General features: G+C 37.4%; 1 protein-coding gene across 1 annotated transcript in view; it reads left to right on the top strand.

Annotated features, from left to right (window-relative positions):
• The window catches only part of ROR2 (ROR family WNT receptor 2), a 141,236-nt gene that overhangs the window by 98,848 nt on the left and 19,726 nt on the right, over positions 1-22,662 (top strand). The window contains exons 4-5 of the mRNA XM_005530048.3: positions 7,100-7,387; positions 8,467-8,497. Coding sequence (XP_005530105.2) covers positions 7,100-7,387; positions 8,467-8,497 — 319 coding nt within the window. The remainder of the gene's footprint in view (positions 1-7,099; positions 7,388-8,466; positions 8,498-22,662) is intronic.

The raw sequence follows: 22,662 nt of genomic DNA on the forward strand, positions 1-22,662 counted from the left end.
GTTCCTAAGGACTTGTCAAGAGGATGTGAACTGAATCAACTTATTTTACATATTTCTGGATGGATTTTTGTATGTTGAGGTAAAAAAAATAAGATGAAGGATGAGATGCAAATTGGATTAAATTAAGCTGTAAAGGTATCATTTCATCTGGAAATATTATGTGGCATTATATGATAGTGTAGTTTCCTTAACTACTCATGTGTATTTTAAGAGACCTGCCAACATTCCTTCCATTTGCTGACCTGGCTCAAATAATCTGTAAATCACTCATCTTCGTATTGGGATTAAATAAAACAGAGGGTGAAAAATTGGGTAGACTGTTTTTTATTTAGGAAAATGTCCTGTGCAAGAAATCATGAGTCTTATGCATCAATCTACCCTCCTTAGTAGGATGATGCTTCTCAGTTTATTTGGAGTTCTGATTTAGTTGTGGAAGGAGTCCCTTTAGTGGTGACCTGACAAGATGTGGTGTGATTCGTGTCCCCTGAACTCGTGTACTTACAGCAATGCTGTTACACACACCTCTAGACAGATATTACTTGAATTTCAGCAACTTTCACATACATTTCCTATTTTTACAGTCTTCAGTTCTTTTATAAGCCTAAGAAGCTCTGCATCTCTTGGATATGCTTTATAGATTACCTGTCAATTTTGTGAACAATTTATGCTTCGTACTGTGTTCATAACACAGGAAATTTTAGAACAATGGTGTCTTCCCCAGTATTCCATAAGCTAAAGCATGCATCCTAGGTGAAAAATTATGGCTTATTGTGGGAAAATGTGACTTTGCTTAAGGTGGAAATATAATTAGTTTACTTACTCAAAATATTGTCCCCAAACCCTTTTGTGTTGGATCTAAGTTTGTATTAGTCTTAAAATGCCAGGGCAGAAATTTGACATTTGAAAGAGTTGTGGTAAGAAAGATCATGCTCTTTTACTTATACCTAAGAAAAGATTATTTGAAGACAAAAATGAAAAAGCTGGGAAGGCATTCAAACAAACAAACAAACAAAAAAAACTTAGGGAAAAAAAATCCCACATTGCTTTTTACACAAATCATAATATACATATTTTCATAGGGATTTTGAACACTGGAAATTTTTATTCCATTAAATAAATGAAAATGGTCTAAATTTATGCAATTATGCATAAAAAATGTATTTGTCATTTTTAAAAAACAGCTGATTTTTAATTCTCAGTATCTCAAGCCAAGACTCTTGCAAACTGTGATGTTTTCTGTAAGGCCAACCTGATGGCTTTATGGGCTTTTTTGACTGTTGCATAAAGTTATTTAAATAAATATATATGTCTTCTGGAGAAGTAAGTATTCTAACAAGTGATAACACATATACACAATTATTACTACTTGGTCTGAAAAGACTGTTGTATCTTCAGGTATCTAGCAAGTTGTGAGTCAAATTTTCCTTTATTTTCCCCAAAAACTGGATATTCAGTGTTTGTGTTCCTTGTGCAGTGCAGAAAGAAAGGTGAGTCAGCTTGGATACAAGTCAAAATGGATGATTATCTCAAAGCACCATTATCTCAAAAATACAAGAAGATGTGAATCTCAGTGTAGTATCATAGATACTGACAGTCCATGTGTAACTTGTCAGATCACTTAGACTCCCCTTGCTTTACTTTCTGCTTTTGGAAAATAAGGGTGATGGTATCATCCCGTCTCAGGAGACTTCAATATTCATAACCGATTTACAAGTTCTGAGATAAAAAGAAAAAAAAATTACTAAGTACTATTCATGGTTGCCATATTGAAGCTCATTTAAAAATTATGAATACATAATTATTTTTAAAATCACATAAGAAAAAAAGAGTTAAACCAATAAAAGATGAACAGGAACTAAAACTTGAATTAAAAACAATTAAGCCAGAATTTACACGATCTAGAGTAACAAAAGAGATTTAAAATATTTTTTTTTAGAATGAACTTCAAAATCACAGCTAAAATCTTAAAATAACAAAAGCAAAGCAATCATTTTATGCTGTATTCATGCCAAGAACAACACATATGGTTTAAGCCAATAACTTGGACATGTAAGTGCCAGAATAATGTAAATAAAACTAAGAAACACAATATGCATGTGAGGTCTTAGGGATAGTTGCACCCTTTAGGTTTTTAGTTTAGTATCTATTCTTGTGCATATCTTGACAATGATTTGACGCATACTGGAAAAGCTTATTTTTATATTCTTGCCAAAACATGAATAATAGACCTGTCATCTTAATGTTGATTTGCTCTGGGATTCTGTTTGATATATTTATATCAAATTTATTCAATTTAAAAATATGAAGTACTGGCAACCTAACAAAGGTTTTCCAAATATGAAAGAGTTCTGCTGGAATTCATGTCAATCTTTTCCCTAAGCTATCTTATTCATAGAGTACATAGAATATGATAGCAAAACATAATGTATAGATTAAGTTGCATTGTCCTCTCATAGCTTCTTGACAGAACAGTTTTTAATCTGTTCAAGCAAAATAAATACTAGTATTGGTTGTAGACTATGTTAGAAACCATAATGAAAGAGAAATTTAATTTACAGCATTGTTGCCTACAGCAAATACAGAAATATGTACCAGATAGATTTTTCTTTTGACATAGTTGAATCATGCCAAAGATCACTGAAGGCAGAGGAAGCATTTTCATTTCAATGACCCTTGGAAATAAGCCAGGTTATGAAAAACAGTATATAACAATATTAATTTCACAACACAGGAAATTTCTGCACATTATACTTGCATTTTTTAAAAAAAAATTGTATTTGTTATCCAGCACCCAAATAAAATATACTTCTTTATAATATGACATTTACAATAGGACATTTATAAGTTTGGCAATATGTATCAGGCACAAAAAATTTTATAGAGAGTATTTATCTTCGGCTTCAAAATTATGTTAATATTAACACAGATTAACAATTGTGTTCCAGTTTTAAAAAATTCTACTTGACTGATGCTTAACATAAAATACAGGACACAAATCAAATACAAGTTCTAGAATTTTCACATTTCATTTTCCTCCATACCTCTCCAAATTAAGATTTACTAAGACAGAAGGAGAACGACACTGGAAAAAAAATTGCTTTGTACATTGTTGGGATCCTAATTTTTCCTGGGAAAATTTGTTTTCTTCCTCAAATCATTCAATCAAAATGGCATCTACACTGTGTTTGTGGTGTGACGTACATTACCAAAAATGTAACTGCTGATTATCACCACAGGAATTAAATAAAGAAAACATTCTTTAGAATATGGTTGGTTAAATTTTCCACTTAGTTTGAAAGAATTGCAATTATGGGTTATCTAAAGTGGACACCAAATAACAGAGCAGCTCAAGAAATGGCTGGCTGCTCTGTCATACCAATACTTCAGAATCAGTGGATACATAAACCTCGCCCCTCAAAGAGTCAATGAAACCAGCAAATAGAGAGTGTGCAGTTCGGGGTGGACAGAGGCAGAAAAGAGCCCTACTGCTCTTCAGCATCTCTGGGGAACTTTGGAAAACAGAAATGCTTCAAAGTTCATTAGGTTAAAATTATTAGAATGTTACTTGGTTTGTAATAACAAAGTAATATAAAGCACTGCATAAAATACCTGTAAAATTGGCAAGAGCTATGATGAACTAAAGCTGAATTCTGACCTGCAGGAAATAGATGCAGTGATGCTGACTCCAGGTGAAGTCTGTCTAATTGCACTGGGTCTGAACTAACCCATAAATCTTAGGCATTGCTTTTCATGGTAATAGTTTTGTTCTAGTTATTATTAGGATCAGAATAATAGATTCATATTAAATATTTTTGATGGCTTAAAAGATACGGATCTAATTGCTTCCTGCAGTAGCTCTGTTTTAATTAGTAAAATGGGAAGTTCTAGCATGGATTTAATCCTGAGTTAATAAGACCTAATGAATAAAATTTCTATCTGTTTTCAACCAAAAATACTTGAATGTAATATCCATGACTATACCAAAAAGAAGACTCCATCTAGTTGATTTTAAATCAGAAAAAGTGAAATAGTGAAAGGGTTTGAGTAAGGTATAAGCTGACCAACGGCACAAGAGCAATGTAGCCCTTTCATGCACTTACATGTGAAGAGGAAAAAATGTATTAAAGAGCCAGACAAACCACAGTCCCTGTCTGTCATCTTACAGTGCTTGAATTGGTCTCACCTTTTAGACAGATCTTCTCTGCTTCTTTCCTTTCCTGGGTATCAGAAGCATCTCTAAGCTAGAGGAATGCACCTCTGTGCTGGTTCCATGCTGGAAAAGGCCCAGCTTCTTCTCAAAAGAGGTCTTAAGCCAGTCTATTTGCCTCCCTTGTATGAGCATATTCAGCCTGTCCCCATGATTGCTGAATCACAGACCTAAAGGACTACAGAACATTCCAGCCTGGGAGGCACCTCAAAAGATCATGCAGTCCAACATTTCTGGGGAAAGAAAGCTTAGACAAAACTGTCTAGTACTCTGTCCAGTCACATCTTGAAAATATCCAGTGATGAGCCCTCTACCATAACTCCAGGCAGTTCATTTTCCAGTCAATAATTGTCCTCACTGCAAAAAAAAGTCTTTATTCCATTGAAACAAAACATTTCCTGGCTACTTTCACTTACTGCCCTTTGTCTTCTCCATGTAGCTCCTAATGATGAGTGTCCTGTTCTCTTTGTACGTGCCTGTGGATACTGAGAAACTGTGATGATGCCCTCCTGGCCATTCTCCTCTCCAGGGAGAAGAGACTTAAATACTTCAAGTCTTTCCTCCCAGGACAGGTTGTCTAGCCCTTTGATGATATTCATACCCCTCTTTTGAACCCTCTCCTGTCTTTTTGTGTTATGTTTGAATTCTGGGGATCAGAACTGGATGTCATACTCCAGGTGTGGCCTGGTAGGCACTGAGCTGATTTGGATTGTGGTATCTCTGTCTCTGCTAGGTAATGCCCCTATGGATGCAGCCTAGTATCTCAACGGTGCTCATGAGAATAAACTACATACAGATTATGAAAAGGTGGTGAAATTAGTCTCTAAATAGCAAGCTATTAGTGAAAAAGCCATATAAAATAATTTTCTAACTTGTAGTAGATCATGCTTTCTTTCATGCTGCTAGAAATACGTACATAAAATGTTAGCTTAAGTAGAAGTTTTAATCAATGGCTTCAGTTGACTATATCAAGAAGTAAATTTACTGGTTTTGTTTTCCCTGCCAGAATGTCATCATAATATTTCTATTTTTTTAGCTATGAAATGTAACTGGAAACCATAACAAATTACACTGCTGTGGTGTGACATTGCTGAAAACATTAATATACTTTTTCCCCCATTTATGTAAGTTATTTGAAAATAGATATTGTCTGTGCTCTGTCAGAATGTTTTGAAGTCTGCTAAAGATTTTAAATTAAAAATGGGGACGGCTAATGTAAAATTACATAAACAATAATCTCTTATTTTATGACAAAAAAGGATAAGTAATTTTCCTGTAAGTTTTCAATATGATCTGGAGATTCTATGTACTTGGATTTATTTAATTTTCCATTTAGTGACAAACTAAATTCTCACTTGCCTACATTGTATTTTCATACTATTCATTATAACAGGATTTCTTTTGAAAGGCCAGTGGTAAAGAACACAAAACCCAGTTTTCCAGTAATGTCTGGCTTTGTACATTTATTATATTATGGTGTTTCTACTGCTCTCTTCTCCAATGCTATACTTAGCTATAATAGAGGAACTGATTTTTCATGGTACTGTCAAATATAAATCAAAGCAGAGCATCAATTTTCTTAAGGTATTTCAGCAATTAGACTGTCAGTGTAGACCATTTTTTTACTGGTGTTGGATGTGTGTACTGTCATATGCTATTTCTTAATTAAACAACTGCAAAATAATCTGACAGGAAATGTCCACATGTAGGCATCCATCAAAGTTTTTTGATGTTTGGATCCAGCTTCCATAAAAACATAATGTAATTTGAATTCCTGGTTCTTCATGTCTAGAAGGTCTAAATTTACTGGAACAAACATATGAGCATGACAGCTAGATAATTTTCTTACCTGTTCTGTAAGGTAATACAACAACATTACTGTTTCAGTGGAATTACATGTTGTCAAGCTTTCAGTGTGTGATGTGTATCAGTTGCAGGACTCCTAACACCAAATTAAATTTATAAATAATAACCTACAAAAGATTTGACTGTCAGGTTTTGACAGTGTTCTTCCATCAATTCTTTCTTTTTTTTGTCATCCCTAGAGATCACCAATACAGCCTTCTTGATAAGCCCTTTGCTTTCAACAAATCACTAATTAGAGCTTGTAGTTTTCACTTAAAAAATAACTACAAAATGTTTCTGCACAATATTCATACAGACATTTCCTTGACCATATATTTTGACTTGATGTAAAAAATGGCAGTCTATAATCTGCTTATGGGTCCCTTCTGTATCACAGGTCACTTCAGCAACTGAGACATTATTTCTTTAAATTGAATGTGAGACATATCATCCTGAAAACTTATCATAATATAAGCCTGTCCACATCAGTCTAATTTTAAGATTTTTTTGAGTAACAAAGAAGTCAAATTAATATCTAAAAGTAACTTTTCCAGTTGTAGTTCTTTTTGAGAAAAATCTGTCTGATCATTCATGAAGATTATGTGGTAAAATCACAATGATATTCCAATGTGGTTAAAACTGGGATCATTGTTTTATGGAACAAGGGTGTATTTTTGCTATTAGAACATAACATCACCAGATGTATGTTAGGATATTAGTATTTTAGCATGTCAGATGTAGAAAAAGTCACTACTGCTTCAAAGTAGGTGTCCAAATAGGCAGTTAGGAGTGTAAACTGTGGAGTGATTGACCTTCAAATCTGCATACCTATCTGCACACAAACATGAAGTCAGCAATGAAACATTTTGGAAACAAAATTGGAGTGTGATTCCACAGTGTCCTTAGGACAGCGAATTGCATTTTTTTGAGCTTGAAAGAAAACTGAAATTGTTTCCAATATTCTCTCTTGCAAAGGTACTTTTGAGCAGGCTTTTACCTCAACCAAAGTAAAGTTTGATCTTCTATGACCTTTTATCCTCCTCTTAGGTTATTTCCTGACCTTCTTGGAACCAGTAAACAATATCACTGTCGTCCAGGGGCAAACAGCAATCCTCCACTGCAAGGTAGCAGGAAATCCATCTCCGAATGTCAGATGGCTAAAAAACGATGCTCCAGTGGTTCAGGAGCCCAGACGGATCATCATCAGAAAAACAGATTATGGTTCACGTCTGAGAATCCAGGATCTGGATACCACAGACACAGGATACTACCAGTGCGTGGCTTCGAATGGCATGAAGACAATAACTGCAACAGGAGTTCTGTTTGTCAGGCTTGGTGAGTTCCTGGCTTTTATAGTCATAAAACTCAGACTGCTTTGTAGACTAGGTATTAGTTTTAACCATAGTGTAATGAGAAATGAATTTAATGTTTTAAGAAAAATTCTCAGCACAAAAGAAAATAAAGTCAGTGCCTGGGGCCTCTCTCCCAGCACAGAACTTCTCAGTTGAACTTGATACCCTTTCAGTGGTAATAAAAGAAAGTAAATACAGATGTAGAGGTCTGTAAATACTCAGTGAAGAAAAAATTAAAGAACTGTCAGTAAAAAGTACAAAAAGGTAGCATTTCATTGCCTGTAGTTTTCACTCTGCTGCTGAACTCAGTCTGTGAAAAAAACAAAAACTGATGAGAAGAACGAGAAGTGGTTTTCTATGCAATGTTCATAGTTCTGGGCCCATCCTTGTGAATATCAGCTCTGTACTGCTGTGTGAAGCATGGCCTCAAATTCTGTCCTTTGACATGTGACATGTGGTATACCACACCTTTCAAACCTTATATTGCATTTTGGAGACTTAATAATCCAATCTGGAAGCCAGCCTTTTATGTAGCTTGCCTTTGGAGCAATGGGAGAAAAAAGTCTAGATGCATTTCTCTAATTTTTTTTAATTTTGTAATGTAAATAAGTAATTCCACAGTTTAGTTTGTAATGATTGAGTATTGAACTGCTGAGTACTGAACCTTTTTCCTGCTCTGACAAAAGCTGACAAAAGGGTCAGCCCCTTGCCACATCCTAAATTCTGATAGTAAGGCTCAGTTGGTGCTTATTAAAAGGTAGGTGATGTGTCAAGATAACACCTTGTCTAGCTGCCTGTGTTTTTGTGGTGGAAAATATTTTATGAAAAAAGTTAAGTCCATTCAAGTTGCTGCTGGAGCAGATAGTAGACTCATGTGATTTTTATTTATGGCTTTGAAAATAACAATATATAATTATGTTCAGGAATGCAGAAAGTTTTGCTTGAATCTTGAGATAAACCTTCTTTAAAGACACAATTTCCTTTAGATTGCTGTTGACTTTTTTTATTAAGTTGTCCTTGAGCTAAACTTGTCAGTAATACTTGTTTGTTTTATGTTTGCAGGTCCAACAAACAGCCCAAATCACAATCTTCAGTAAGTACTCTTTGGAAAATTACTTAATGTACACTGACTACTTTTGTTCTGTCAGAATTTGGTCCAGAAACTCTGTAAATGCTGTCTGCAGCCACAGTGTTCTTGCTAAAGAAGTATCTAATTTGATCAAAAACTCACAGAATGGATGCAACTATTTTAGACAGAGGTAGCATTGTGTTACAATGGGGGTTGATTTGATTGACTATTCTTCAGGAACTTCTGCTTGCCTATTTCATGTTTTGAACAAGCAAATTACCACAAAGCCAAGTTGGAACAGTAATTATTTACAGGGCAAGTATGGGCTAGAAGAATGGTTAAAAATGAATGGGTAAAATGCTTAGGTTGCTGTGGTTGCAAATTTACCCATGTAATATTATTATAACTTGAAGGGCCAGGTAAAATGAGACTAGAATCCTGTCACTGAGTAGTTAAGCAAAACTTCCCTGTTTGTTAGTGTCATTTTGACTTGAGTGGTGATTTGGTAATTTCTGCAAGACACCTGGGCTCACTTGCTGATTCAGTTATAAGGATGGAAAGAGAATCATACAATCACAGAATGGTCTGGATTGGAAGTGACCTTAAAATCACCCCCTCCAACCCTTCTGCCATGGGCAGGAACATGTTCCACTTTGTCAGGATGTTCAAAGTCCCATCCAGCCTAGCCTTGAAGACTTCCAGGTGTGAAGTGTCCACAGCTTCTCAGGGCAACCTGTTCCAGCTTTTCACCACCCTCTGAGTAAAGAATTTATTTTTAACATCTAATCTAAACCTGCCCTTTTCCAGTTTAAAGCCATTGCCCCTAGTCCTGCACTATCTACCAGTATAAAAATTCCCCTCCTTCCTTATCATGAGAACCTTTTAAGGCCGCAGTGAGATATCCCCAAAACCTTCTCTTTCTCCAGGCTTAACAACCCCAGCTCTCTCAGCCTGTCTTCACAGAGAGGTGCTTCAGCCCTCTGATCATTTTCATGGCCTCCTCTGGACCCTCTCAAAGAGGTCTACATCACTCTTGTGCGAAGGACCTCAGAGCTGGACCAAGGATTCCAGATGGGGTTTCATGGGGAACATTCAGAGTTGTAGAATCCCCTCCCTCACCCTGATGGACACCCCACTTTGGATGCAGCCCAGCATACAATTGTCGTTCTGGGCTGAGAGCTCACACTCTTGGGTTGCATCCAGCTTTTCATTCACAAGAATCCCTAAGTCCTTCTTCAAAGGGCTGTTCTCAATGACTTGATCTCCCAGTCTGTGTTCATGTTTGGGATTTCCCCAACCCTGGTGCAGCACTTGCCACTTGAACTTGTAGAACTTCATGAGGTCCTCATGGGCCCATTTCTCAAGTCTGTCCCTGAGTTGTCCCAATGGCACTTCTCAGGTTTGCATAATCTTCAAACTTGCTGAGGGTGCTCTTGATCCCACTGTCTGTGTCATTGATGAAGATATTGAGGAGCACCAGTCCCAAGAGAAAGCCCTGAGGGGCACTACTCATCACTGGCCTTCATCTAAACACAAAGCCTTAGACCACAGCTTTCTGGATTCATCCATCCAGCCAGTTTCCTCTCCACTGAATAGTCCAAACCCATGTCTCTCCAATTTGCAGATAAGGAGATCTTACCTTATCTTATCATCTCACCATGTGAGATGGTACCAAGGCCTACAGAAGTCTAAATAGATGATATCTATTGTGTTCTCTTATTGACTGTTGCTGTCCCTTGTCACAAAAGGCCACCCAATAGGTCAGGTACAATTTGCCCTTAGTAAAGCTGTGCTGGCTGCCTTAGGTCAATTTGTTGTCTTTTATATACTGTGGGATAACTTTTAGGAGGATCTGCTTCATAATTTTTCCAGGCACAGAGATGAGGCTCACCAATCTGTGGTTCCTCACATCTTCCTTTCTCCTCTTTTTAAAAATGGGAGTGATGTTTCCCTTTTTCCCTTACCAGGAAGTTTTCTTGGCTGCCTTGAGTTTTCAAATATGATGATATTGTTATGGCAAGAACATCAGCCAGTTCCCTCAGGACTCTGGAGCGTATCTCGTCAAGTCCCATAGACTGGGGGCTATTCAGCTTCAACAAGTGAACCCAAACTTCACTTACAGTGGGAGAGACTTCACTCCCCCATAGCCACACAGAGGATCAAGGACTTTAGTGGAAGGGGTGACTGCTGATGAAGGCTGAGGCAAAGAAGTCATTGAATAACTCATCTTTCTCTGTATCAGCCACCACCAGTTGGTCCTTGTTGCTTATCACAGGGTACATTTTCCTTGGCCTTTCTTTTCTGGCCTCTGTCAGAACAATAGACCTGAGAACCAAATTTTACATTGATACTTTTGTTATAGAGCAAGTAATTAATTTTCTTTTGGCTTCCCTAGTATTTTCCAAGTGCTTCTCCTGTACTGAGAATGAACTTCTTAATATTTCACATATGTCAACATAAGAAGAACATTTCAACTGATAGAGTGAAGAGTTACTGCATATGTGACTTCCTCGGGTGGATATAAATTAGGGTTCCCAAAACATCCTTCATCCTGGTTTTTCCTACTTTTTTTTTGCTTTGCTATGCAACTTTTGCTGGTTTGGAACGCTAAATTAAAATAAATAAATAAATAACTAGGAAAAAGAATAATTTAAAAATCCTGTCATTTGGGTTATGACACTTCACATTGTGTCTTGTACCGTTGGTGTTGGAAGCATAGTGTGCCATCATTGTTCTGGACCTGCCATTAAAAGCTGAAGAGTACACTACGATTGGATTATTTTCTTTTTAATATCTAGATTGAGGGAAACCTGAAACTTCAGAAAAACGAGGTCAGGTCAAAGGTCTAGTGAGAAGTCATGAGGGTCTTATCATATGAGGCCCAGGAACTTTCAGGGATTAGAGATCATTGCCTCATTACATGCTTACTTGAATCAGTTTTTCTTAAAATCAGTCCTTCAAATAAAATGCCATGTTTTGGTGGTATAATCATTTTATTCTCAGAAACTGATCATGATTTTTTAAAAACCAAATATTTTGTATAAAATCATGCAGGTTATTTTGTAAGCCAGAAAAGAGGAAGGGTGGAAAAAGGCAAAGAAATACCTAACTGATTGGAAGGATCTCTCACGGAGCTAAGGACTCTTTCCATTCACTGTCGGCACAGTGCAGCCTCGCACACAAGAGCAATTGCTGTTGGTATTAGTGCTTCAAAAAAGACATGCTTCAGTGGAAACCTGAAACATAAAACCATTGTAATATGGTTTAAAATTATACCTAATGAATATTAAGGGATAAGAAACATTACCTATGTAGATACTATCTAGCAAGGTATTTTTATGCAGACCATGCTGTAGATTCTTAGAATTAATCAGCAATTAAAGATTGCCGGAGAGAAAATGTGTGTTATGCAGTCAGACTTGCCAGCGCAAAAGAGCATCTTGATCTTCAGGTAAAGAAGCTGAGACATTTTCATAAAAATCTAAATGTAAAAACTTTCAACTAAATACATAGTCATAAATTGCTGCAGATTATTTGGAGGTGTCTTTATTTTCTGTCAAGATCCATATGTGTAAATATTTCTAGGGATTTTCTCTGTAGTAACAATCTATTCTATTTATCAAATTAATCAATTAACAAAAAAAAAATCAAAATGTGATCAAAAAAATGTTTCTGATTAGTCTTTGCTGTCCAGAGGACTGTGCTACTAAAGGGTTATTTTACTGGAGCACAACCCTTTAGCAATCCTTTCTCTCAATGCATTATGCTTTTACCTTTTGCGTCATTAATATTTTTAGCTTTGCTTCTCAAAAGAAAGACATCCTATCCTTCAGAAAGTTACAAGTGTGTGAATGTAAAATAAATGTTTGACAAACACCAGAGAATGTTTTTATACTGTGATTTAAAACAAAGCAATGGGCATTAATATCTTGGCATCTTAAGAACAGAAGGGCTAAACAGCTGTCTTTCCTTCTAGAAGTGTTGCTCTTAGAAGATAACATCATTCTAAAAGACTGTGTGTTCTCTAGTCTAATATTTTTCTTTTGAATGGAATGGTTAGATTAAATTTTACCCATTGAGGAAATACCTCTTTTGAAGAAGTTTAACTGTATTAGTGACACCTTGAAGGGATGGAAGACATCTAATATTTGAATATTCAGTCTGTTGGCTCTTAAGGGCTTCTGGAAAATCTGATGAGGCCTTTGCAAAGTAAGGAAGGCACACAGAATGCAGTCTGAAAGTAATGCCCCTGAGTTCAGTCCTTGCCAAGTGTATGGGAAACATCTCTGTTGTCACTGCTGCACTTTTCCCTAGGTGACCTTTCTGAAATCTGCTCAGGATGGCAGGAGCTGAACATCTCTTTCCCTATGCAGAGGAATTGGGTTTTCCAAGAAACTTTGGGAAGTCCGTCTTTTATTGAACTCTGACTAAGATCAGTTATGGGTTTGCAGCCTTTGATGTCTGTATGCTGGATTCTTAGGAGAAATAGGTGAGAAGAAACTCTGCCACCAAATAGAAACCATCAGTACTCTGTGGAGGAGTTTTTTAGGTATTAATCAACCAGAATAAATTTGCATGTCCTTATGCCTGATTTTCAAGTAATTTGGGATAACAGGAAATTTTTTAAGATTCAGCCCATTGAAGAAAAATGATGAAGCAATTGTAGTTAGGGAAAAAAAAACGTTCTTTCAAGCAGTGTAAAACAGAATGTCTAAAAACCAGTAATGTGGCTGTGTTAAAACTCCAGCTAGGAGGCTGGGTTCCTGAGCAATTTATTCTCCATGGTCTCCATATCCCAAAGCACACCTTTTCTGTGATACCAAAGGGGAATTTCTGTATGATGTGAGGGGCACTCGTATATCTTTATGATAGAAACAAAGTAATTTGCATCATGTGATGAATCTTCATCATGAATTACAAGATGTAAAAGAGAATATAAAGTCTTGGGAAAGAAGGTAGAAAGCAGTGGATCATGAGAGTCCTTCACCCACAGGTTGCTTCCCTACCCCTGCGTGGGGTCTACCATGTGAAAGACAGTAACTGAGGGGAAAAATAGTTTTGTAAACTGAATTTGTCTGGCAAACCAAAGGTATCTGACATCACAATAAAAAGAAAGAATTTCCTTAACGTCAAATAACAGCACCATTTATATCTTCTTCTTTCCTTAAGTGGTGTGGCAAATTTCTTTGTTCTCAATGTGGTTCAGCCACAGATAATGCTGTTAATCTTGTAAATTATACAAGATTATCTTAAAATTCACATAAACAGATGGTTTTTTTAAAACAATACAAGGTTGTTTCAACTCAGAGGTTACAGTGTTTATTCAGGCCCATAAGGACCAGGTGTTTGATGATGTGCTTCCTCCAGAATGACATGCATGTCTTTTGTTTCATCAAAATATTCATGTGGCTGAGACAGCCATGTTTTTTTAGGATGTATGATTTTTTAAGATGCTTGTGGTAATATGTTGGAGTTACAGAATAAGCTCATACTTGTGTTTTCATTTCCTGTTTTAATCAAGGAAAAAAAAAGAATTTTGTGATTAAAACACTGGACTGTAATTTCAGAGGTCTGGATTTAATTTCTGACTGTACTTGTGTCTCTTCTGTGTGATTGCAGCAAGTTGTTTAACCTTTGTCTTTCCGTGTTTTGTACATCAAATGGACATGATGGATCTTGGGAATTTTTTGCCTTCCTTTGCTATGGGATCAGATTATTTCAAAATGTTTTGGGTACGTTCCTCTCCCCATAAAGCATGGAATGTTATCCTGTTTTATGAGTGAGGAACTGGGGCACAGATTATCTTGGGCTGGTCTACATTAAACAGCATGTGTTTGTCTTGGCAGGTTTCCTGACTCCCTGACAATCCAATTTGGGGATCTGGCTGAAACATGCTGCAATTCCCTCTTAGCCCCTGTGTGTCAGTTTCCCTTTTTTCTCTCAAGGCTGAGGGGGAGGCTGTATTTCACCCTCCTGTGGGTTTGGGGCTCCTTTCAGGGGATTTTGATCCACAATCTCAGATCTGCTTTTGACTTCATCATTTTAAATGTCCTTTGACAGTCCTTCAGGCCAAGACAGGAAATTTGGAGGAAGGACAGAACTAAAACAAAGGTTGCACTAAATTTTTTTCTTTCTTATCTATTCTAGAGTGCAATTTTTCAGTTTTTCCTCTTGTTATGGATACAGCCTAAAAAGGCTCAGAAGTTTATGACATCACAAATTAACATATAACTAAAATTTATACTCTGTTCTGCCCAGAGATGTAAGATGTACTCAGAGGAAGCTGACAGTCTATCTTGTAATAAAACCTGAAATTTTTATCTTAATGTTACTCATGCATTTCAAAAAATACTTTACCCCCTCTCATTTTAACCCCCAGAACATATGTAATTCAAGGCAGGGTTAAAGAGCAGTGGAAATACTCTTTCAGATTGCTTTGCACTGCACCAGCTCACGACTTCTTCCTGCATGACATTGTTTCTTCAGCTTTAATCTTCCACTTAAATGCTTTCTAATCACAAGTAAATAAATAATGAACAATTTAATGCATTTTACATTATTTAGTGGTAGAAGTAGAAATTCAATGCACATGCAAAGTTGATGAATTTTAAAAGCCAGGTGTGTATTTAAACTGATATCCATACCACAAGTGTCTGTATTCCTGCAGCTTGTTATCTGGGGAAACTATTACAAGTGGTAGGTTCTTTCCTTTCCGTTAGTGTAAGGGAAGAACTGAAGAAAGAAGTTTACAGGGAATATGTAGGGAGAAAACAGGATAATGGTTGGTTTCAATCTGTTATGCTCACTAGCCCATGTTGTTCCCCCAAAACACAAAGAAAGCCAAGCATATGCACAGGTGATGAAAAATAAATCTTCATGAAAGTTTTACCTTCTTTTTGCTATTGTATAAATCGAATGCCCTTGTGTAAATTAAAGTGTAATGCAGATGCATTGCTTTACTGAGACAGACAGGTGGGAAAGACAGAAAACCAGCCTTACAGGACTTGACCCGTAGCTGGGCAAGGTTTCTAAATACCTCATGAAGAAGTGGTATTTAGTTACATTTCTTACAGTTAAGCTAATGTAGGGTTAATTGTAGGAAACACTTGCCCACTTGTTATTAGCAGTACCATCAAGATGCTTTTAAATGGGTTGGATCATGCATTGTACTGAATGTAATTCATTATATGTAGGGCTACAAGCATGCACTACACCCAACAAAACAAATACTTTCTTTCCTAAGAGTTCTTTTTTCAAAATTTAGAACTTTAGCTTGTATATGGATATTTAAGGGAGTTGTTTTCTGTGGATGAGAATTCACTCACAGCCCGCTTCCTAGTCTAAATAGCAGTGGCTAGGTTTTTGATAGCCAAAAAAGCCTAGGCTGTTACATCAGACGAGCTGTAAGGTGCGACTGTAAGCTGTGCAACACATGGCAAAGAGCCAGTTTACAGCTCTTTGTAAATATGTGACCCCAACACGCCCTCTCCCAGCAAATTCCGGATCAGCAGCAGGTGCTTAGGTTTTAGTAGCTCAGAGAAACAGTTTGTATTAAACTACCAAAGACCTTGCAAGCAAAGTAAGACACTTGTTACTCCCTTTAAGGATATATGTAAATTGATATTCAAAGTAGTAATGGCCCTTGGGCTTTTGGCAAGTAGCTACTGCAGCTGTTGGACATCCCTGATACAACCAGCAATCTTTAGTGTGTTTAGATTTTACTTCTTCCCTCTATCCCTCCCCTACTCTCATTTGTTCAGTAGCTTAAATGGCTTTCAAAGTATTTATTGTATGTCTTACAAAAGGACAGTTATGTGTCCCTGAGACTTCCTGTAGGCATTTGATGCCACATTGAGTTTAATTAGAGTTCCTTAGGAGACTGAATAGCCTCTAACTGCATACAAGGAAAGCGTGAATGTTGTAGTTAGGCACAAAGATAAAGGAAGACTATTCTAATGAAAAGTAGGTAATTTAACAAAATGAGATAATGCTGGAACACCACACCATAAATCATCCTTTCAATTTTTATGGCTTTATGGTTAGATTTTCCCTAGTTTTGTATTATTATGTTCTCTATTTCAGTTTGAAAGAGCCAAAAAACCTAGATGCAGCTAATCTAGTGTACATGAGAAAAAGTCAAACAGATGGTACAAACCAATAACATTTGAACCATTCTATTCAAAACTAAATAGCATTAGCAGTGATGGAAGGAATTATTTTTGGAGAAGAAGAAATAAAATTCAGTAAGGAAATCTGTTTTAAATCGGTACTGCTTTGTTAAGTCTAAAATCTGAAATATTTGAGGTAGTACTGCTCTGAAAGTAGGGCTGCAAGAAGCATGTGTCATCAGCAGTTTCTCATACTACTCAAAAAGCTTAATCTTAAGCATCCAAATTCTCATTTTGTTCACTCCAATAACATAATAGAGGCAAAGGAGTACTTTAGATGGGACACAAGCAATGGTATATCACAGAATCTTTGTTTTTATAAATATTTATTCACACGCATACACATACTTCCACCCATCCTAAGTTTTCCCAGCTGTTGAATTTGCATGCCGAAAAACATTTTTCTCCTGCCTCACCGTGCTTTCCTTCAAGTTGGGAAATATCTCCTAAGTTCAGCAGGCTGACCTGCATATAGATATTCTTATACTTATATATGACTCAGTTTTGCAAAATTATGTTGACAAACCTCCTTTTTTCTGCCTGCCTAATCGCAACAAAGTAATTTTATTATTGCACAGTAACTAACAGAGGAGTAAACACACAAAAGAGAAAATAATAGAATAAAATACGATACAATAAAATATAATGCAATACAGCATAATATGATACAGTAGCTGCAGTTGGCAGGGACCTACAGTTATTCCATTTATTCCAGCTTCCTGATCACTCCATGGGCTGATGAAAGTTAAAGCCCATTATTAAGACCGTTGTTCAGATGCCTCCTTTTAAGGCACTGACAGGCACAGGGCATAGACCCTCTCTTTAGGAAGCCCGTTTAAGTTTGACCACCCTCTTGGCAAGAAAATGTTTCCTAATTATCTATTTGGAACCTCCCTCAATGCAGCTTTGAACCGTTCTCATGTGTACTGTAGCTGAACCCCCGGGAGAAAAGACCAGCGCCTCCTTCTCCTCCTCCCTTCATAGCCCTAGAGAGAGCAGTAAAGTCACCCATCAGCCTCCTGCTCTCCAAAAGCAGCAAAATCCAAAGTCCTCAGCAACTCCTCATGGCATGTATCTTCCAGCCCTTCCACCAGCTCTGTTGTCCTCCTCTGGACCATTCAGGGCCCTTCCCACCCTTCTCAGGCTGTGGGGCCCAGCACTGCACACAGGACTCAGGGTGAGGCCGCAGCAGGGCTGAATCCAGCAGGATGATCCCAGCCACAGCTGGTGATGCTGTGTCTGATGCGGCCCGGGATGGGGTTTGCCCTCCTGGCTGCCCGGGCACACACTGCTGATTCACCCTGAGCTGCTGCAGACCAGCACCCCCAGATCCCTTTCTGCAGGGCTGCTTCCCAGCCATAGACTCACTTAAGTAGGAAAAGACCCTTAAGTTCACAGAGTCCAATGAATGCTTCATTACATAAAAAACATATTCTCAGCTCAAATATCTGCTAAATTATGCAGGAATTTGAATCTTAGAACTAAGGCATGCTTGTAGGTGTGCCATGTTACAGAGCTGAAGCTGTAGTCACTTTTCAGGTTGGAGCTGCTGTGGTGATATTCATTTGTAGATAGCTGAAAGTAGCATTTTCATACATGCACATGGTAATTAATGTAGAAAAGACCACCTCAGTGTGTAATGAAGTTACATATACAGCAATGAAGCTGCATATTTTTTTTTACCAGGTTGAGGAACGGAGAGAAAAGCAAAAATGTAACACAAAATCAGCAGTTTCAGGTTCCAGGCACTCCATCAATAATGTGCAGTGGGTGATCATTGTGCCTTTATATACTCTGTGATTCAGACTGACAGATATATCAGTATATACAGAATCTCAGTTTTTAAGCATTGAGAACTAAATGCTGAAGTATTAAACTTGGGTAAGCATTTGTTCTCCTAATTGAGTTTGCCATATATTTTGATTCATGAAAAGTTTATTAATGTTAAACCCCATTACATTAATTTACACAGCTGGGTGTTGGTACAATTGCGACTCAGAGAGTATCTAGCTAATGATGTTTGCATAGCATCATGTGTGTGGCACCTGAAAATATATTAATTCTGACTTCGGAATGTGAGCTATTTTGCCTGTGGAACAATGCAGCCAGCATCCACTATTATATTGCGGAAAGATTTAAATGGAAAAATGTGACAATCAGGAATTAATTGGTTATACACAGGAAGTAAAGAAAAAGAAGTGAGGAGTTTTTGCAAATACAGTCTAATAAACATTCAGTAGGTAATTTTAAGTCCAAAGGAAGAAATGTAAGGGGAAGTTACCTTTGGGATTATGTAAAGGTTGGATGAATATCTCAGCCTCCCAGCAGTTTTGGGTGATTCAGGGTGCTCTTACTCCAGCTCCAGAAAAAGGAAGCTACAGAGCTGAAGTTTGTTCATTTCCACCCTTTTCCAGTGGCTGAAATAGAAGGGTGTCTGTTTATTTTTAATTTTTGAGAACTCTAGAGGCCTTGATTGAAACTGGCATAGAATTACCTGTGGAGAAAAAGCTAATTTTCCTAATTTGGAAAAAGCCAGCAAACCTACTATGTGAAGTTATGACAACACACCAAAATTATTTGATGAATTCTGGATTCCTTAGCTGTCCTAGCCAGACCTCGGCTGCTGGAGCCAGATGACAAGTGGGTAACACTAATAATAGACTGTTGTCTCCAGCACTGCCATCCCAGAACAGGAGACACATCCTTTTTCACCCATTGACAGAAAGAAATGGTGAGACACAAAAATCATTTGTTTTTGCTCCAGATTTGAGGGAGACATGTGCTCCTCTGGTGGTAGCCACTGCATGCATCCCTGCCCTGCCTCTTCATCCCACTTCCAGAGTCCCTGCCATCCTGGGCCCTTCACAAACTTCTCACAGCAGTGCCTCAGTCAACCTTAGGAGATAACCATGGGTGCCAAGCAGTTTTCTTTTGTCACATATGCATGCAAAGCCTGCTGTATACGCAGTATTTGGAGAATATCAGGTGCACTCTCATAGATTGGGCTGATGAGAGTCTCATGTGTCTGCTCAATGGCAAGACAATGTAATAGCATCACAAACAAGTGGCTGCTCCTTCTACTAGTACTGGTTGTGTTTGGGGTTTAAATTTACTTTTTTTCTGAAGAGAAAAGAAATATTAAAAGCTTCCCTTATGTTTTGAAACACCTAACAATTTCCTTTAAAGTAAAAAAAAAAAAAAAAAAATCTTCAGACTGTGGAAAATTTCAAATAAGCCTTATCAAAGAGAAGCTATGATAATTGTCTGTAATATTGGGAAGTATTTGCAAACTAACTTTCTGCAACATTGCCTAGAATTATTTCATTTTGCATAAATGAAAAGTAGCAGAGAAACTCACAAGTATTTCATATTGTCACTTGGATGTTTTTAAAGACATAATTTAGATGATGTTGAGTTTTCCAAGTGGGTGGAATATGCTAATTTTTCTTTAAAACTGGAAAACTGACAATTCAGTAAATACCTGATGTTTCTGTAGTTTTAATGAAAATGTTCTGCAGAAGACTTTGAAGATGCATACTTCTACATATAATTACATAGCCAGTTTATAGGTGGTGCTATGATCATTTCTAGGTGTTTTGCAAAGCTGTTTGCTATCTGATGTGTAATCTCTGTGGTAACTGAGATAGAAAAGCCACCTTTGTTCTGTTTTAACTGTACTGGCATATTTTTTTTTTCTTCTTTCTTCTGAAGGAAGAAAAAAAAAATTATGCCAGTACAGTTATTTTCACTTTTTCATTTGCTTATATTCTTCCAAAAATGAAATTTTTAATGGCATGGTCAGTTAAAACATTTTTAATTCTGAAAAAAAATAAAAATAATTACTTGACTTTTTTCCTTTTTGCAGAAACATTTTAATTTTTAACCTCTGAAAAAAGGCCAGGAAGCACTTTGTAGAAAGCTTATATTCCCCATAATTGAAGAAACAAAAAAAAACCCACAACCAAAATGAAAAGCTTAAGACATGTCCAGAGGATTTCATTTTTTTGTTTGTTTGTTTTAAATCATTCCTTTGTCCTACTTTTAACCTCCCTTTCTCTTTGGATTTTTATGACTTGCAATTTTCAGCCATGCTTTCACAGTCTTTTCTCTCAAGTTTTTCTATTTCCTACCTGTCTTCCTGGCATATATATAAAGTTCTGTCAGTGGATTTAAATCCACTTTATATTTTAAAATCCATTTTATATTTTAATATTTATTTAATCTATTTATTGTATATATTTTAATGTATTAAAAAATTCCTATTTGTGCACAAAATCTGCTTCTGTAGGTAAAACACAATGCATTAACGTCTACCTGAAAATTTAAAGGATTTTGTAAAAGATAATAATCACCATACTGTGCTTATCCCTGGTGGCATTTAGAGAGTGGGGTGGGGATCACAGCAGACAAGGTCAGAGTAGCCTGGTGGGAGGTGGGCTGCCCTTCTGTCACACATTCGCAGGGTGAGAAGGGTACCCCAGTTCCCAGACCAGTCCCCTTGGTGAGGCCAGATAGCCCTTCCCCCGCTCCCTCAGCACTGCAGTCATCAAAGTTATTTTCTCCTTGCCCTGCATGGCTTTCCCATCTTCTCTGGTAGCTGACATGATCTCTCAGCTCTGTCCCCCCAGCCACATCTCTCCTTTGCCGAAGCCCATCCACGCAGGTGGAGCTGCCTGGTCCCCTGCACTGACCCCAAGGCATGAGCAACCCCAGTGCTGGAGCCCTCTCTGAGCTGCCCAGGATGGTCCCTGCCAGTTTTACTTGTTGTCTGATACAGCAGCAGTTATAATGACATTTTCATCTGGTGGACTCTTCTAAGACCTTTTTGGAGCTGACCTGTGTGTGCTTGTTCACTCAAGGCGGCATGGCAGGATGAGGATAGATAACTGCTAAGAATTTTGCTTTCCTCTGTCAGCAGAGGGAAGAGGGAACAGCTTGTTAGAGGCTCTTCAGAGAGGGTCTGTTGGCCCTGCTGACTTTCCTTGGAGATGTCAGAGAAAGGCAATTTATTAGACGGTCATAACACTGAGGGGGATAACATGCCTTGAAATAAAGGGGTGGGGAAGAAGGCTTATAATGGCTTCTTTGGTGAGTGAGAAGCTGGAATGCTGCATGGCCAGGTTTGTGTTCCCATATGTTGAAATTAGTTTTCTGAAGGTTTTTATTTTTCAAATTTTCACTAACCGTGGTTGTAACAGAAATGTTTCTGTTAAAAGTATCTGACACTCAGCAAAACAGATCTGCAGCCCTCCCTGGATTGCCAGCTGACTCATGTGATTTCAAGATTTCATCCCAATGTGCTAACACCTATGAAAGCCAAGGGAGAATTTACAAAAATGTCCTTTGAGTAAACTGAAAGAGAGAGTTTGTAGGCAGAAGTTAGAATGTTGTTGGCAGAATATTAGATCATCTGTTTGAAGTTACACACGTTAATCAGGAGGATTGTGGCTGGTTATACAGCTAGGGACAATAGTCTGTTTCTTACAGAAATTCGGAACATTGACGTCCTTGTTTAGTTTTGCTTCCTTGACTGTTTTACCCAGGTTATTGTAGTAAAAGCAACCCTGCCACCTATGTCTATACTTCCATATGGGCTGTACTTGGGAACTACTACATGTTTTACATGTACACTGAAAACTTTTCTAAAGGTGCAAAGCAATCATAAATACCTGAATATGATACCAAGAAGCCATAGCAGCATGTAGTTATCTAATGAGCGACCTGCCACCTTTTTATGTGTTTCTTTCTCTTGTATATGTTTGCCTGTGAGGGCTGTTTTTCATGTTATAGGAGCAATGATGGATGAGTGTGTGAAAGAAAGGAAGGCAACACCATTTTCCTTTAGTTTTATCCACCTAAATAATTGATCATAGTAACTTTTATTAAGGACACAGCTCAGCTAAGAGTGCTGACACCTGCTTAAAGCAATGCCTACTGAGGAAACCAGTTTGGGTCAAGAATCAGTGAAGGCCTGTGATTAAACACTATTGATATTCTGTCCCTTTCTTGTCTTTAAGTAAT

Source organism: Pseudopodoces humilis, chromosome 4 (genome assembly GCF_049639895.1).
Source record: "Pseudopodoces humilis isolate 2021_Gansu_Grassland_sample_001 chromosome 4, ASM4963989v1, whole genome shotgun sequence".
NCBI lineage: Eukaryota > Metazoa > Chordata > Aves > Passeriformes > Paridae > Pseudopodoces > Pseudopodoces humilis.